This window comes from Pygoscelis adeliae, unplaced genomic scaffold (assembly GCF_000699105.1).
Source record: "Pygoscelis adeliae isolate BGI_AS28 unplaced genomic scaffold, ASM69910v1 Scaffold10, whole genome shotgun sequence".
In the NCBI taxonomy this organism is placed as follows: Eukaryota; Metazoa; Chordata; class Aves; order Sphenisciformes; family Spheniscidae; genus Pygoscelis; species Pygoscelis adeliae.
This window is the reverse complement of record NW_008824053.1, coordinates 667,793-684,735: the sequence shown is the minus strand read 5'-3', so window position 1 is coordinate 684,735 and position 16,943 is coordinate 667,793. Positions and strand designations below refer to the sequence as shown.

The following is a 16,943-nucleotide window of genomic DNA, read 5'->3' as shown; positions in this document are numbered from 1 at the left end:
GTCCGCTCTCCCCGCCGGCTGCGAGTCCCGTGCCCTTGGCCGCAGCTTTGGCCTCGCTTGTTGTTAGGAATAAGGCCGTGGAAAAGCAGTGCGGAGGGGCCTGTTGGTAGGTGTGGGGGTGCAGTTTCACAGCTCTGTGTCTTGAAATCCTTATTTTAGTTTAGTTTTTTTTCTTCCTCCAAGTCACAAAAACATCGGAGTATCTGTCTGGTGTCGAATGCTGTTTGGAAAGAGCCTTGTATTCCTGCAGAACTGCGGATAAATGATGTTCGCATCTTGTGTCAGGGTCATGCTTTCTTTTATAGGGTATTAAAAATACTGACTTTGTTACAATGATTTTCCTGATAGCTGCTCTTATAACAGTATTAATGTTTTGGGTTTTTAACACCGAATCGTGTAGTGGCAAGGTGACGTGGTAAAGTCTGTTAAAACAAATTTAAAATGAACGGTGTATTCTGTGAGGATTTGATCTAATTGGGAAAGCTTAAGTTTTTTTTTGAACTTAAAAAGTAAGGGAAAACGTCAGCTACAAACCATCCGAACTTTCGGAGCACAACAGTAGTTACGAGTTTTGTAACAGGAAAAGTATTACTTTTAGGAGTTGCTTTGATGAAAATGTTCTGCTGAGGTGCTGAAATAAATTTCCCTTTTTGAAAAGAGGATTAAACTTCTTTATCAATACATATTTTCTTGCAGTTTAGGATGGCTTTTGCTCACTAGAAAAATAATACACCTGTTTTCCTGTATTTCTTAAACTGCGGAGTTCCTATCGTAATTTTTGACTGCAGGAGGTGCTTGTCCTAAATTCTTGAGAAAAATGTTCTCTGGTCCTTCACCTTTGCCCCACATGGGAATTAGATGACTACTGTCTGGAAGCTTTCAAATATGTAAACTTAAACTTAGGAATTACTTGTGTGCATATGTTTTACATGCAATTTCTTAGCTTTTTGGTTTGAATTCAGTATGACAATTTTTTTTCTGTTTGTTTTCTAGAAACATACTGCTTTTGCTACCTTTCCCAGTGAAAATGCAGCTGTGAAGGTTCGTGTTGAGTTTGTTATTGGAAGTTTTAGCAAAGCACTTTTCTGAATTGCCATTTGTGCTCTAAAGCGTTTTACACGTCATCTAGTACTCAGCGTTGGGGGAAAAAAAATGCAGAGCAATGTAATATTAGGATTCTGTTTCAGGAGGTGCTTGAAGGACTTGGTAAAACGAACGCTTCTGTAGAGTCATGAGAAAGGTGGGTTGGAAGGGGCTTGTGGAAGTCATCTGATCCATCCTGTCACTTAGAGCATGGCAAAATTCCATGAGTTAAGGCTGATCAGGGCCTTGTCTAGGGTGTGTGCATTTATATGTAAACTATAAACCAAACGTAATTTACTTGTCTCCTGCATAATTGCATATTTGCCATAAATCAGACATAGTGATGTACACAATTCAAGACTGCCTTGAATGCCCAACTTTGATAAGAAAAAGAAAACTACCATGTTAATGGGGGACGTGGATGCCAAAAAGGTAATGCTAATAATGCTTTTTAAATATGAATCTGGTAAAAAGCCTGTGTCCTGAATTTTCTTCTTATGCCCTGTTTTTTTTGGTGTTGCTTTTATTTTTTTTTTTTAGGCCATGCTGTAAAGTACTAGTCAAAAAAGTTACAAAGACTATGTGAGGTGAACAGTGGTGAATTTAGGTTGCTTTGTGTCAATTGTTAGCAGCCTATCAGGTTCTGGACTTGCAGAATGCTGGAGCTTCCCGGTGTCACTGTTAAGAATCTTGATCTTAAAATTCCCAGCTATTACTAGTGGGCTTCAGCACGTTTGGAGTTTGTGAGCAAGAGGTTGGTTACTTGAACTCACAGAGATTGACTAGGCTATGTAATAAGTATCATTAAGGTTGCTACTGTGTTCAGATGACGTGAGTCTCTGCTATGGTTCTAGCTGTGCAACCTCCTCTTATTCCTTCCTGCTGGCAGGAAAGAGGCTGCTAAAAGCAGGGCTGTGAGGGCAGGAACGGTGCAGAACTACCTGTGTCTGTAGTGGCACAGACTTAGTTTAAAGCAGTTGGGACTGCATCCTATGGCTACTTTACCAACCAAACAAAAACCAGTTATGCTTTGAAATAATTCTGATGTATTTCCTCTTTCCTTTCTTTCTTTTCTCCATTATAATTATTTGAAGGCTTTGTCAAGACTGCATCAGCTGAAACTTTTAGGTCACACCTTAGTCGTTGAATTTGCAAAGGAGCAAGATAGTGTGCAGGTACTTAGCCAGCCTTCTGTCTCAGAGAAGTGTAAAAGGTACGTGCATAATAATTCAGTCTCTATGTTTGCGGTCAAATTCATGTATCATGTTCATGATACTTTTGTAGTACTGTTAAGTCAAAGGATGAATTGTAACCATTTAGAAGTGTTAACAGGCGGGTTCAGATAAGTGATATATATAATATATCTATAGATATATTATCTATATCTATAGATATATATATATAGATATATATATATAGATCACTAAAGATAAGTGACTGCATTCCTCCCATTAGTATTGTTTCATTCACTATCATCATGAAATAATTCCCATCCTTATTCCTGTAGTTATTAATATCTTTAATCAGCAGATGGTCCTGTTTGTTCTCATTTGCAGAGCAAGACTCCAGTCTGCGTAAGCTGACCTCTGTGTTGCACAGGTTCCCTGTGTTTAAAAAAGACTCTTCTACTTTTTTTTTGTGTCAGGATTATAATTTTCTTTTGCTGTTAGTGCATGCCGTGCTTTCCTGATGTTTCTTTCGAATCTAATCAAGAGTCAGGCAGAATTGACACCTGCTACCGTAACTGTATAAGACTATACTATTATAGCCACTGGCTTCTAAGCTGGAGCTGATTTGCATGTATCTAGCTTGAAGCATGAGCAGAACAAACGTAAAACTGTCTGAGTCTCTCTTCAAATAGTTAAAGAATATGTAATATTTAAAAATAAAAATAAAAAAGAAATCAATGAATCCTAATGCTAGTGTGACCAGGAACTGTGATAGTTTGGGTTTCAATTGTCGGTCAAGTACTTAATTAAAAAAATAAGTTGCATAGTTAGGCTTCCAAGTTTACCTGTGTAATATGTAACAAAGTGATAGAAGCTATGTGATAGTGCTTAATTAAAATCAACGGTAGAGGTTTTAAGTTATTTATTCCACTCTCTGAATATGAACAAAACAATAATTTAATACCTTTTGATTTTATACAGTCTCTGAACAGAGACTAACATGAAATAATTTTAGTTCTTGTGCTGTAAGTGGATTTGTCAGGAGTGTTTGAATATAGGGAGGCTTACTTAAATCTGCATAAATATTTATTTTAGAAGTCTGGCTACTATAGTTATCCACATGTGTTAATTCTTAAGAATTAATAATGGCTGTAGTAATGCCATCGATAAAAGATGTTAAAAATACTGTACTAATCTATTTCTTATATTTTTAATAGATGAGATTAAACATACTTCATATATTATGTAAGGCACGTAAATTTTGCCCTGTTTTAATTAATGCTAAATTAATTTTCAGTTCAGAAGAACCAGTGAAAGAAGAGGAGAAGAAAGAACCAAGCTGTGTTAAAATAGAGAATGGAATTGCACCCAACCATGGGTTAGTGGGGTTTTTTTGTCTTAATTATTTTATTCTGTTACAGTTTCTTTTGAAATAAGTGTTATGTACTGTTGAACAAGAGAGAATGCAGCATGCTGCATTCTGTCTTGTTTTGTTTCGTGGTATGCTACTGTTGTGCACGTATAGCTGTAGGAATTGTCATAAAGGTGAAATTTTAGTTCTTCAAGTTTAGAACCTTCACAATTGATCAGTGACTGGTGCTTTGAGCCGTGAAGTTGTGGGTTGCATAATAGCCTTCTAGCCCTATGCATTGCTTTCTGAGGAAGAGTTTGAGGACTGGGTATGTTGTGCCAGTGTTAACAGCAGAATACTGTTGACTTTTGTTTTTCCAGAGGCTTCTTGTTATTTTTTCCCCCATTTGTATTTGTGCATGCATGGAAAATAAATTTCTTTTTGGGCTACTAAATCCAGCACTTTGAGCATTGAGTTTACGATGTTTGTAGAGCATGCTGTGCTGTGCTTTTGGTTTCGGACACGTTGATTGCTTCTGTGTGCTTTAGGCTTTCTGCATGTGTTGGTACTTTCACTGTGCCCAAGCCCAGTAAGTCTGTCGTGCATTAGGGGACGGTTCCCTGATGTTAAAGACATAATGTAAGTGGCCCAAAACTGTTATAGGGGAAATAATTACATTTCAGTGATGCTTCGGATGTAATGAATAGTTAAACCTCTAGTAATCATTAATTGTTATCAGTCATTATGTGGCAATGGTGCTAAGATGTCTTGTTTTTAATCTTTTTTTCCTCAGCCTCACCTTTCCCATCAATTCTTGCCTCAAATATTTGTATCCACCACCTTCAAGTACAATTCTAGCAAATATAGCAAATGCCTTGGCAAGTGTGCCCAAATTTTATGTCCAGGTAAGTGAAAAAGGGCAAAGAAAGTATAAAAATAAAAACATCTCCTTTTTCCTCTTTTAATTATCCACAGAAATAATTGTTGTCATAGTAAATATTGTTAGTTTTCCTGTGACAGTGTTAACCAATGTTATTTTCTTACTGTGTTGAGATAATAAGACCAGAAGTAACCTACTTCATTGACACTGAAGACTTAACTGGATGTGATCTTCCTAATTAGATGTGACTTGAGTACTTGACATTTCATTCTGAGAAGATGCTTTACTTCTTTTGATTAGCCTTTTTAGGGTGTTGCTCATATTTACCATTAGTGTTGGATCTCAAGTGCAGGCTTTCACATTGTTTAATAACCAATGTAGTTGTGTCTTCATTAAAACTATGCTGATTTACACCTGCCAGAAGTTACCGGCTATGACACCTAGCAAGGAACTATTTTCATTTATTTCTTTATTTATTTAAAGGAAATCCTAACTTATCTCAAATCGTTTCAGGTACTTCACCTTATGAATAAAATGAATCTTCCTCCACCTTTTGGACCAGTTACTGCTCGCCCTCCCATGGTAACTTTTTTAATACATGTTCTAAGTACTGTAAAACGGATTCACAATTTAAAATGTTAGCAACATGGTAGGAGATCTAAGTTCAAACTTCTAAAAGTTGGAGAAATCTCTACAGGATAGCAAATACTGCTGCATTTCATTGGGTAAGATGTGCATGTCAGTCTTCTAAAGAAATCTTTTTAACTAGACTTAAAGAAATATACACGTATGACAGTAGCACTGGAATATTTCAAACTGTTGAGTATAAAAAAAAAGGGAGGTTGTAGCATCATGTTACAGATACAGGAAATACAGGATACCATTAGCCCGCTGCCTTACAAAGATGTGTTAAGTTCTTTGATCCCTGTGTTCCTTTGGAGTTCTGATTAGATTCAGATTGTTAATGAGATTATACAGCGCTTTGGGATTTAACTTGCTCTGGCTCCAGGATGTTTTTTGAAAGAGGGAGGGTTGAGGGAAACTGGCAGAGGCTTAGGGGGAGCTGTTTCTGAAGGGAAATAGAAATACGGCCTCTGTGGTCTCAGTTCTCTGATGCTGTGATAGAGTAGTTTAACTGACTGCCAGTGGAAGGTAGAGCAAGTGAGGACTTGCATTAATAGTGATAGCTCCAGTATTGGGATATAGTGAAGTTGTGCTCCACCACACTTTGTGTTTGCCCTAACAGAACACCTGCTTCTAGTAATGGGAGCTAGCTGGTAAAGAAAACTCTGAAATAAATCTATCAAATAAATGAATTCACACTGATTTTTCTGGGAATAATTTTATTTGTTGCCTGGTATTGGGCCAGGTTAAGCACTGTGAATTTAATGGTCATGCAAAACAGAGTAGTAAGGTGTGAAGCCAGTCCTTGAAATTCCTAGAACAGTTTCTAAAGGGCACAGAGTATTTCTAATGCCAGAAGACGTCAGTGCCTTAAGGAACTGATGGTACATGAAAGTAGCTGTTAAGTGTAGTAAGATTGTTGAAAGTGGGGCTGGAGATGATTTTGTATGGGAAATTCCTTATGTGTGGTTTTTGCAGTCTCAATGAAAAAAATTACTCCTTTCATGAAATCCTCACCCCTTATAGAAATAGAAATGTAACTTTGATAGGTGGTGGAAGGTTCAGTGTAGAAACTGAGATGGCTTGGGACGTTAGGCCTCCTCCCATATGGTTTGACCGTATTCCTCTCAGGAGAGTCCTTAAAGCTGAGTGCAAAGTAAAAACCCAGGGCCATAGTTGCTAATTTTTTTTTTTAACTCCTCAAAAGAATGAAAACATTCACTGTTACGCTTCAGAAAGCAGCAATTTTTTTTCTTGTGGAAAGTTTTCATTAGTAATGTAGTTTAGCAAAATAGCATCTAGGTCCCTATAAACATACTTTAAAAAAATGCTTCTTGTCAATTTTCTAATTTATTGCTTTGACTGTTTTTATTAGGTAAAGGAAAACAAGATATGCAATTAGTTTTCTTAAAATGTTCTTCTTTTTTTTAACTTTTCTCCCATAATTAGTATGAAGAGTATTTACCAGTGCCTGTGCCACCTCCCCCAATCCCACCTCTGCCTCCTGAAGAGCCTCCTTTGCCTGAAGAGGAAGAAGAGCAACTATCTAGTGGAGATGAATCAGAATATGAAAGTGACAATGAGGAGGAAAAGGAGAGGTATGCATTTTACAGTCATTTGCAAGCTTTTGGGTTCTTTTAAAGTCATGTTTTTACTTTTCTAGCTTCTAGTTCAGCAAATGGTGGAATCTGTTAATGTTTGCAGTATATAGATAATCTTTCCAGATGCTTAAGGAAGCTCCAGAGTGACTTAAAAACAGAAGGACAGTGCTGTTTTGAATCACAGTAAGAGAAGGAAAATGGCCAAGTGGTATGCAAATTATCATTTGTTCCCAGGTCCAAAAAACAAAAACCCAAGAAAACAAAACCTCAAAGTGCAGATATAAGTAATTAGTTTGTTTTCTGGATTCTTCATTTTTTCACATCTTTACTGAGTAAAGTACTCAGCCTGAATCATATGTGCAGTCTGACTTCCAAAATACTCTTTGTACATCAGTGTGTATTGCTAGGAGCAATAATAATGGGAGGTTGTGTGTGCTGAGGATCCTCTTGCAGTTTTGGGACTGAATTTACAGCATAGTTGTTTGTTTTTTTTAAATCTTTAAACTAATAGTATATGAAGAAGCAATTTTCTTTATTTGCTATTTAAACTGAAAAGTAAATCAAAAAGTCCCTATGCTATATTCAGAAACATACATGCATTTGGAAAAAGGCACTCCTGTTGAGTGGAAATAGTATTATAAAAAAGAATGTTTGGCTTGGGGCTTCTATAGCATTTCTGCAGCTTCAGTGTCCTATTTAGGTGCATGCTTGGGGAAGGAAGGGGCATCATTGAACTCCTTACAATTTTGATGGGTCACTTAAGTGCTCTGTGTATATCAATTTGCTATATGTGTTACAGTTTATTAATGTAGTTTCAGTATTAAGGTAGCTAGATTTATAACCGTGTTCTGAAAAGTTGTATTTCAAGGGCTTTAAGGAAGGGGGAAGGCTTTGCAAAATGAGTTCAAATAAACTGTAAACCACTTTGGTTCTTTTTAAAATTTTGTTTAAAATAGAATGACCAAGTTGATGGAATTAGCAACCCTTCAGCCTAAAAGACCAATAAACACAAAGCGGCGTGGTGTTAGAAAAAAGCAAAGAATTAAAGACTTACTGAATGTTCCCGTGTGTACTCCCCACAGGTCTGTATTATTTCTGTTTTTTGGGCTTTTTTTGAAGATTATTCCTTTTACTAAATGACGTTCTCTGTATCTTGTTTGCTTTAGTGTTGCTGTTTTAAAACAAGCATTCTTCACTGATAACGTAAATTTGGTAGTGGAGTTGGTCTTCTCTTATCGTCATGCTTGGTTTTATTGCTCTAAAGGTCCAAATTTTTGTGTAATTTGAACTCAAGTCTGCTCAACAACCTTAATCTGTAAAGTGTGCCTGGTTCAAGCTTTGTGTTTCTCTTGCTATCAAACTAATAAAAATCCCTTTTTCATAAAAAAAGAAAAACAATTTCATATCACAGCCCTGACAGAAGCAATCTGGGTTTATTGTTTGGGATGATTCTTAAAATAAATTAAAAAAAAAAAAGGATGATACTGGAAGAATAAAAACTGATACTGTTTAAAATAACTTTGGTTTTTGAAACTGCAGTACCATGGCACAGTAGACACCAGTGTAGTATTTCTATGTAGTCGTGATCAATTGTGAATGCATTTTTACTGATAGCAAATCACTTGTAGGAGGAGGAAGGCTATATTTTTTTAAAATTTGGTATATTTTATACACTATATGATAGCATCAGCAAGGCCAGTTATTTTTTGTATTTAAGTTACTGATGAAGTTTTTCATAAGTGCCTGTCTATACTGTAATGTGGTATGTAATTCTTGGTTTTGCTCTCACTGCCAGCCATACCTACTATATTTGCAGTGTTTTAATCAACTTGAACTGTATTGGGTGAAATTTATGAAATGGAGAACTCATGTATTTGTGGTAAACAGCAGCATAAAATCTATCTGGAAGAAATCTTGTATTTGACTATGCATTCATCAGTGTCTGAATCTTTAATTAACATGTTCTTGTTTTAAACAGTAATTTGCACCCTACACTGTCACCTTCAGATGTCTTTGAGCAGCCACAACACGTAGGTCATAAAAAAATTGAGTTCCATATTACTACTGACATCCCAGCTGTTCTTCAGATAAACTCAGAAAAAGAAGAAAAAAATGGTAAGAGAGTTCGTACTTCAAATGTATTTAATATTAAATTCGTGTGGTTTCAGTGTGTAGAAGGCTGCTGAAATTTAGGCCAGGGAATTCTCTTCTTTTGTGTGGAGCTTTCCTAAATAGTATACATCGGGGTTTAGGAACACCAACCTGCATCTTGTCTGCGTTTGCTGTGTTTTCCCACGTAAAAGCACATAACTGCACTTTGCTACAGTAAAGGATCTAGAGGATTTTAAAGGGCTCTTTCTCTCCTGTGTGATCTGGGGGTTTATGGTGAATTGGACTCCATTTTAAATGTTAAGGTGTTTTTAGCAAATATGTTACAAATGCATTCTCAGTATTATACAGTGTAATTGAATATATCGGGCTAATTTCAGATTTTCCTTTTCCAGCTCTTAGAGAGCAGCATTCAAGTGATTGCCAGCTCCTTCTCTGTGATGCACTGATTATCTGCTGTAAAAAATGCTGGGCGATAATAGCAATGAGGTGTGATGGTTTCTTATAGGGTTATGGTCAGTCTGTGTTTCTTGGTACTTTACAGTAGTATAGTTTCTTTGAATGAAAATTAGAGAAACCACTGAAATGGATACAGGCTTGAACAGCAAGGCTAGTTTTACCTTTACTGGCATGTGCCATGGCTTTTATTTGTGGTACAGTTGATTTTATAAGACCATATAGAGCAGGTGTGTTTGTCAACCCAGGGATTAAGACCCATTTCTTTAAGGATGTGTTCAAATTGCTTTACAAAGTCTACTATATTAAAATGTTACTGAAAGGAGTAGATTTTCTGGCTTGCTCTTGATCCTCTTGTGAATAAACATACAAACCACTGACATAATGTGTTTGAAATTTCAGACCTTTATGCGACCACGGAAGAAATCAATAATACAGGCTTTGGAAGGATTTTCCCAGCTCCTAGCTCAAATGATAAAATGGAAACTGAAGAGGAGGATGATGAAATACCATCAGAATTTATTTCTAGAAGGGATCTAGAAAAAAACAGACTTTCTAGAGAAGGTATAACTGTGCGAATACATTATCTAATGAGAGCTCTTTGATTTGTTGCAACAAATAGTTTAAATAAGTATTTCCTTTGTTAATTGATCATATAGTAAATTTAGTTACGGTATACTGAGCAAAAATACAAAGTAAGTAAATGAGCTCAAACATTGTCTGTTTTCCTGTCTTCTTCAAGAAATGGAAAAATTTTCTGTTTTCAAAAACTATGAGCCCGGTGATCCAAATTGCAGGATATATGTGAAGAATTTAGCTAAACAAGTCCAAGAAAAGGTAGGTAAACAAGCAAATTAAATATTTCTCAAAAGGGCTTTTTATCAGCTTTCCTCTTACACCTACCCTTTAATTTCAGGATCTCAAGTTCATTTTTGGAAGATACGTTGACTTCCAGTCAGAAGTGGAACGAAATATGTAAGTTAATTTGGTACTTGGTTAAAATTAAGCCTTTTATGTTAACTTCTGTTATACTGGTGAAAATTGTGATTTAAAAAGTAGTCATCTTTACTTTTTTCTTTATGCTTCTGCATAAAGAAAAAATGTGTTTCATCTGAAAATCTTAACTTATCAGAAGTACAGAAATGGAATTATTTTTGAACAGTGTCTGAAGACCCTACTATTTTGTCCCTTATATTTTCGTTACCAAATTCACTGTTTATTGGCTGAGCGACACAGAATGAGCAGTGTAGGTGATTGTGTGTATCTGATCATTTTGCATTTGTCGTATTTACTACAGCCGCACATCAATTTGCCATCCTGCGGTCTAATGTCACTTTTTACTAAATGGTTCCCCCAGGCAAAACAGTCTCCAATGACATAATTCCTGCTTGTAGGCTCTGCACCCATTTCTGCTATTTCTCCAGCTCGAAGCATGAGAATTATATTTGTACTGTGAAATATGAAAGTGTGGTTAAATGTGAGTAATGCCCAATTCTCAATTTTGCCTCTAGGTTTGATATACGTTTGATGAAAGAAGGCCGTATGAAGGGACAGGCTTTCATTGGGCTTCCTAATGAAAAAGCAGCTGCCAAAGCTTTAAAAGAAGCAAATGGATATGTCTTATTTGAAAAACCCATGGTGGTTGTATCTTTTCAAACACTTACATTATATTCTTTTTCATCTGTCCGTCAATCTCTAGTTTTGCTCTCATAGTGCTCTACTTACTGGAAATCTGTGGAAAGAGGAAATACCTTAGAAAAACAAGGCAGCATAGCATAGTGTACTATTATTAATTTTATGGTAACTGAATATTGAGGCACCTCTTCTGAAATAGGAAAGTAAACGTGCTTGGTTTAAGACAATAAAATTGTCTTCTCTGGCCTTACCTCTTTGATCCTACAAACACAATACAAAAGATGATTTAGCTTGTATGACCCTTGTATTTAAATTAAGTAGGCTTTTTGACTTGGTTAAGCCTGTGCTTACAGAATTAAGAACATAAAGAAATGTTCCTTTCAGGGTCAGTGGTCTCTATTTAGACTGCTTCTCTGGCTGGAACTGTCAGTTACTTTTTGGGCCTGTGTAACGTGTTGGGATTTCTACAGTTTCCGATTGCATTACCCTGGTTTTTGTCTATAAGTCCTTTCTTACTTTTCACTTAAATGTTTCATAGTTTATTTCCTTTCCTTTGTACTCTTGTTCACCCCAACCTCTGTTCCTTTTAGCTTTCTTCCCAAATACCTACTGAGACATCAAAGTTATGGAGTTAACATGCTGGGATGGAGGACTGTAAATATCAAGCATTTGTCCTGCTGCAGTTACTCTGTTTGCACGTAACCCATTCCTGGTTAGCCGTCCTCCTTTACTTAGTACTGTAAACTCTTGGACAGGATCTCTTAAAATTTTTTGTGCTGCAGATCAGTGAGGTCCTGATCTTTCACTAACAGACATTATCGTTATAATATTTAATACTGTAGTAGAATTGATTCACAGGTAAAGGCCACTTTTTAAACTACCTTTTGCTGAAATAATACTTCTTTTTTGCTTCTTGATTGGCTTCTGTTTATTGTTGACACTTGTAGTCCTTAACAGAATCTCAGCAATTCGCTCGTTCAGCTAGACCAAAACAGGATGCCAATGATGGGAAAAGAAAAAAGTAGAACACTGCACAAGGTATGGATTCTCTGCCTGAAAATAAAAATAAAGAAATAGGCTGGGCTTTTTTGTAATTTGTTTTGTTGGGTTTCTATGTTTGTTTTTATTTATTATCTTTTTAATGGCTTCTTTAGGAATAGTGATGGTGGAGGGGAAATGTTCCATACAATTTTTTCTTAAATGTGCACTTACATCAGAAAACCAGAATGCAAGGTATACAGTTGGTGTAAGTTTAAAGTGTTGCTTCTTCCTCTGTTTAGAAACTCGGAGACTGCCGTTTCCCTAATCCTGATATCCTAGGGTAGTTGGCAGTTTCTCTAATCCTTAATCTGGGGAGCTAAGGAGACTAATTCTGTGGAATCGGACCACTTACCTTTTAGTAATCTGCTGGGGTTTTGGCTTTGAAAAGAGTTGCCTCTTTTCTCCTTCCCTTCCGTCCCTGCCATTGTAAAGTGATCCTGAAGAACTGTTTCCAGCGATAAACTCACTTCTGCTAGCTCTGTAAAGGACCTTTGGCTTTGCTAACTTCGGAAAATGAGATCTTCGTGCAGTTGCAGCATCCTTTAAACTTGTCTGGTTTAGGAAAGGGGATTGTGTCAGAAAGTGCTACTTAATGTTGCGTTGATCAAGGCTTCATTTGCTGTGGAATGCATAGGTCCTGGGTTTTGGCATTATTGTCTAAACTTGATGGGAAAGTAACTTTTAGCAGAAAGTAATCACTATTTAACTTTATTTCCTATCATATAGCTTTTCTTCACTACTGCTTACTCTAAGTATTTGCTTTATATAACAGTAACTCAAGCAAAATCAGCTCTAATTTAACTGTGAGGGATTTCATGGCCTAAAAACATTTGAGTAGTGAACGGTCTCAAATTCACATGTGAAGTAACTGGTGCAAGAATTAGAGGCACTTATTTCTCAATCTGCACCCTCTGGTAGATCAGCTAGCTCAAATTTAAAGGGCATTTAACTTAATTACAGATTACAGTTGGGCATCACTCTGGTTACGCCTCCACCTAAGACTAAATGAACGCGAAGCTTAGGCTGAATGCATCTGAAACATTCTACTTAACCCATGATGTGTTTTCAGTCTGGATGTTTTGATCACTGTTACTTTGGGAAAAAACCCTTAAGTTTGAAATAGAGGATGTGAACAGCTGTTTTTGATTTTTAAAAACCGGTTGGAGACCCCGCAGCATGGTTATAGTGAGGGTAGTGTTTCTATTTATAACAGTTACTTCAATTGTAGGTTTCTTCTTCTGTCAGTTGTCTAAGGATTTTTTCATCAGATTATATTTGAGCTTGTTTCCCTCATTTCAGAGATGCTATTTGGTCTTACCAGTTCCTATTTCGAGTTATTGATTTGTGGTTTGCAAAATCTGTATTTTATCAAATTAAAGATCACTTTTTCTACAGGCATTCTTCTGTATTGGTCATTGAAAAGAGACAAATGAGCCTTGGCTAAAGTATTCTATTATGAACAAGGGTTTATGGGAATGTTTCAGTCTTGTTTCTTACTCCTTCCTTGTTAGAAAAAACCTTGTATTTATATTACTTTATCCAGCGTCTAATAAGAAGAAAATTACTAAGGTTTCTTTAAATGCAGAAAAGAAACCTGAAGTATTTTAGCTATTGGAAAGCCTGATAAATGAAGTCTGAACACTTTTTTCTTTTAGGAATTCCATGTCTTTCCAACTAGTTTTGTACATGAAATCTAATTCTGGCTTCACTAAACATGCTAAATAATACTTGAATTACATAAAGAAAATAACGAGGTGCTTATGTGGTTATTAATCATGTTGATGGTCAGCTCAGAAGCTTTTTTTAGAGTGAGCAAACACGTACTTACGCAAGACTTTATCTGTGCACATGAGTTACCTTGGTGTCATTGGTTTAATGTATCACGGGCAGAACTTCTTCCTTCCCTTGACCATTTATATGTAAAGATCACAGAATGTGCCATAGGCTAATACAGATTTCTAGGGATCCATGAGGTTTAACTAAAAATACTTATTCCACTTCCCAACTAATGATGAAACTGAACCCTATTTCTGCATGACTATGTTTTCCTGTTCCTGCTGGAATACTCTGACGGGTCCTGATTTATGATGCAAAATTCCAGGATAGAAGTCTGAGTCTGTAAGGAAAAACAGTGTCAGAATCTCATTTGAAACATAAATATGCATATAAACAAGTTTATGCAAACATTTGAGGGACTTAAAATTCCATCTGTATCCTGCATCTTAATGTTGTGATTCTTTGTTTTTTAACAACTAAATTGACATAAGTTAAACTTCTGATTATTTTTAAACAGGAAGAAGCTGTGTTAAATTCACGAGTGTTACTGCAAATACTTTTATTATTTTTTAGTATTTTCTCTACAAAGGTTTTATCCTTTCTAGAGAAAATAATACGTATAGTTTATAAAAAATACTATGTAACACCTTGCTGGCTGAAATGTCTTTTTCTTGATGGACTGGAAAAATTTCAGTTAGTATTTGGGGTGACTATTTTTTCTGTAGCTAAAATACAGCTTTTTGGGAGAAAGGTTATGTAGCAGAAACTGATATTGAGAGGTCTCCAGCTTCTTCATAGGGAAGAAGCGACTTGAAAGCCTGCATTGAATGGAAACATGATTGGGTTTTGGACCTGATGGAAAAAGTGAGTCTGTAAAATGGCAAAGACTTGAAGGAGGATTAATGAGACAGAAAAATCTGGTGGTGTCCTAGTAGTTCAAGTTATCAAAAATGTATTTACTTTTGAATATGGAGTTTAGTGTTGGTGGACTCATCAGCCCTCAGTAAATCTCATAAGGGGTGAAAACTGTATTTTATCAGAGGCGCATATTTGCTTTTGATAGGTAGCATAAAGTTATGTGTATGCAATACTGAGAATCAAGTAAAATTAAACCACATTCTGCTGTTCTTCTTTAGAAACATTCCTGCGTAAATACTGCAGTAATACTGTCATGCAGAGTGTATCCTTTCTTGTTGTATCCTTTTTTTGTGCAATGTTTCCCGTAGCACTCAACTACATCTAAGTTTCCGTACAGAGTAGGTGTGGGGAGGAGTTTACATGTTTTAGAGCTTGAACTAATCTGGTAATTTTAACAGCAAAGGGCACTTTTTCAGGGGGGAAAGAAAAAAAAAAAAAAATCAATGAGTTGTCTGTGTTGCGTGAATAGACACAATGAAGGTTCCTAGTCTTGACAGGTGGCCTCCACCTTCTTCCTCACAGGTCATGTAACTTGCTAATTTATGGTCCAATTCCTTAGCTTGTATGAGCTAGAAGTGTTCCACTGATATGCGTGGAGCTGTGCTGAGCTCACACCAAGGATGTCGTCTTGTTTTTCTTTAAATATAATAATACATTGGTTAAAATACGTTGCAGAGCAATTCTTAATAATATTAAAAGGTTGACCAGTATTTTAGATCATTTGATGATTACTGTTGTCCTGGTACGTGAGAAACAATCTGTAGTTGACTTAGTTTGTACATTCCTTACTTCTTCTTTTTTGTGTAGAGAAGAAAATCTAACAGTATCTCACAATGAAGTATTTGGAATTGAACTATTAATAACTGCTACCTTTTTGTTGGGTGTTTTTTTTTTTTAGATTGTTCTCTGCACTGAGGTAGTGTTGTTGCCAATAACATATTTTTCTTGTGGGTTTCATATTATGTTATTGTTTAACTTACTGTAATATAAAATTAATACAGCCTCTATCAATTAAGTCAGATTTTTTCCAGACATTCAGCACTTTTCTAAATACTAAGCATCTTTCAATTTAATTGTCAAAAGAAAGCACAACACTACTATTTTCTGGTTGTTCTTACTTTTAACACGCCTTTGTGATGTTCCAGGTCCCTTTTGTGTTCCATCTCTTTCAAGTATTATCAAGCTGGGGGAAGAAGCAGTGTAATCATCGGGACTCTTGAACTGTGCGTAGTAGCATTTCTAAAGTATTTTAGGCAGAGTATAAATTTTCTCATCTTAAAGATTCCAGATACCTTTAAACTGTCACAAGACTTACATGATAAACGTATGTTAGTTTGCTTGTGAAATCTCTAATAAATTATTTCCTTTCTCTTCATTTTGCCTTTTTCTCTTCATTTTGACTTTTGTTTTGTTGCGGGGCTTGGGAGTGGGAAGGAGGGAAGACCTTTTTGTTTTAAAAAGGTCAACAGTCCAATTGTGACTGTGCGGCATGACGATTCGGAGTATATATTCATGTGTATGCATATATTCTTATATATATTCGTATGCACCTCCTGGGGTGTGATGCTTAGCTGTTAGTGTTTCAGGGTAAAAAGATAAGAAAATCTAAGGATAATCTCATTTTAGTGTAAATCTTTCTTGTCTTGGAGACTAAGCACTAGTCATGCTAGTGCACCGGCATGAATTTGTACTGTGAAATTAGGCACTGGTTTTTCCTCGGTAATTAACTTCCATTGTTCATCCACTTCTTGAAAAACATCTATCACTGGTGAGACCAAAGTCATTAAAACAGGGATAGCGGTTAAACCAGGGTTAAACCAGTGTTGGTGTGGTCCTTGCCCTGTTGAACGGTGTTAATGAAAATCAGTGCTGCGGGGTCACACAGTGAGATTTGTTACATACTAGGAAGATTAGCGTAACTTTCGAAAACCGCGTGGGAGACATTGCAATGACGTTTACTTGGCCAGAGAGTCCGGTGGATTTAAGGAGAAAATTATTCCATGAACTATTAATTCATAGTTAATGGTGTGCTTAGCAGGCCGGTGTAAAGACTTTCCTTTTGTCATCGTTCCAGCTGCAAACAGCCTAAATCACTAATATTGATTGCTGGACCAAAATAAGTGTGTCTCTGCTGTTTTTTCAATATGAACTGGCTTAGCAGATGACTTCAAAATGCTTTTACTGGAATTCTTCTTAGTTTATTTGCTGTGTTCCCATGTGGAGTGTGTAGTTGTTTGTTAGTTTATCTTATCTGGAGTATTTGGAGTGATAGGCCAGCAAAAATACACTGAGAAAGGAAG

General features: G+C 36.2%; 1 protein-coding gene across 1 annotated transcript in view; it reads left to right on the top strand.

Moving 5' to 3' along the window:
- The window catches only part of RNPC3 (RNA-binding region (RNP1, RRM) containing 3), a 17,244-nt gene extending 1,226 nt beyond the window's left edge, over positions 1 to 16,018 (top strand). The window contains exons 2-16 of the mRNA XM_009333852.1: positions 251 to 306; positions 994 to 1,041; positions 2,178 to 2,296; positions 3,550 to 3,630; positions 4,397 to 4,508; positions 4,997 to 5,065; positions 6,557 to 6,705; positions 7,665 to 7,790; positions 8,687 to 8,823; positions 9,676 to 9,837; positions 10,016 to 10,110; positions 10,190 to 10,248; positions 10,785 to 10,917; positions 11,874 to 11,946; positions 14,862 to 16,018. Of these exons, the coding sequence (XP_009332127.1) occupies positions 251 to 306; positions 994 to 1,041; positions 2,178 to 2,296; positions 3,550 to 3,630; positions 4,397 to 4,508; positions 4,997 to 5,065; positions 6,557 to 6,705; positions 7,665 to 7,790; positions 8,687 to 8,823; positions 9,676 to 9,837; positions 10,016 to 10,110; positions 10,190 to 10,248; positions 10,785 to 10,917; positions 11,874 to 11,933 (1,406 nt within the window). The 3' untranslated portion in view covers positions 11,934 to 11,946; positions 14,862 to 16,018. The remainder of the gene's footprint in view (positions 1 to 250; positions 307 to 993; positions 1,042 to 2,177; positions 2,297 to 3,549; positions 3,631 to 4,396; positions 4,509 to 4,996; positions 5,066 to 6,556; positions 6,706 to 7,664; positions 7,791 to 8,686; positions 8,824 to 9,675; positions 9,838 to 10,015; positions 10,111 to 10,189; positions 10,249 to 10,784; positions 10,918 to 11,873; positions 11,947 to 14,861) is intronic.
- The last annotated feature ends 925 nt before the right edge of the window (positions 16,019 to 16,943 follow it).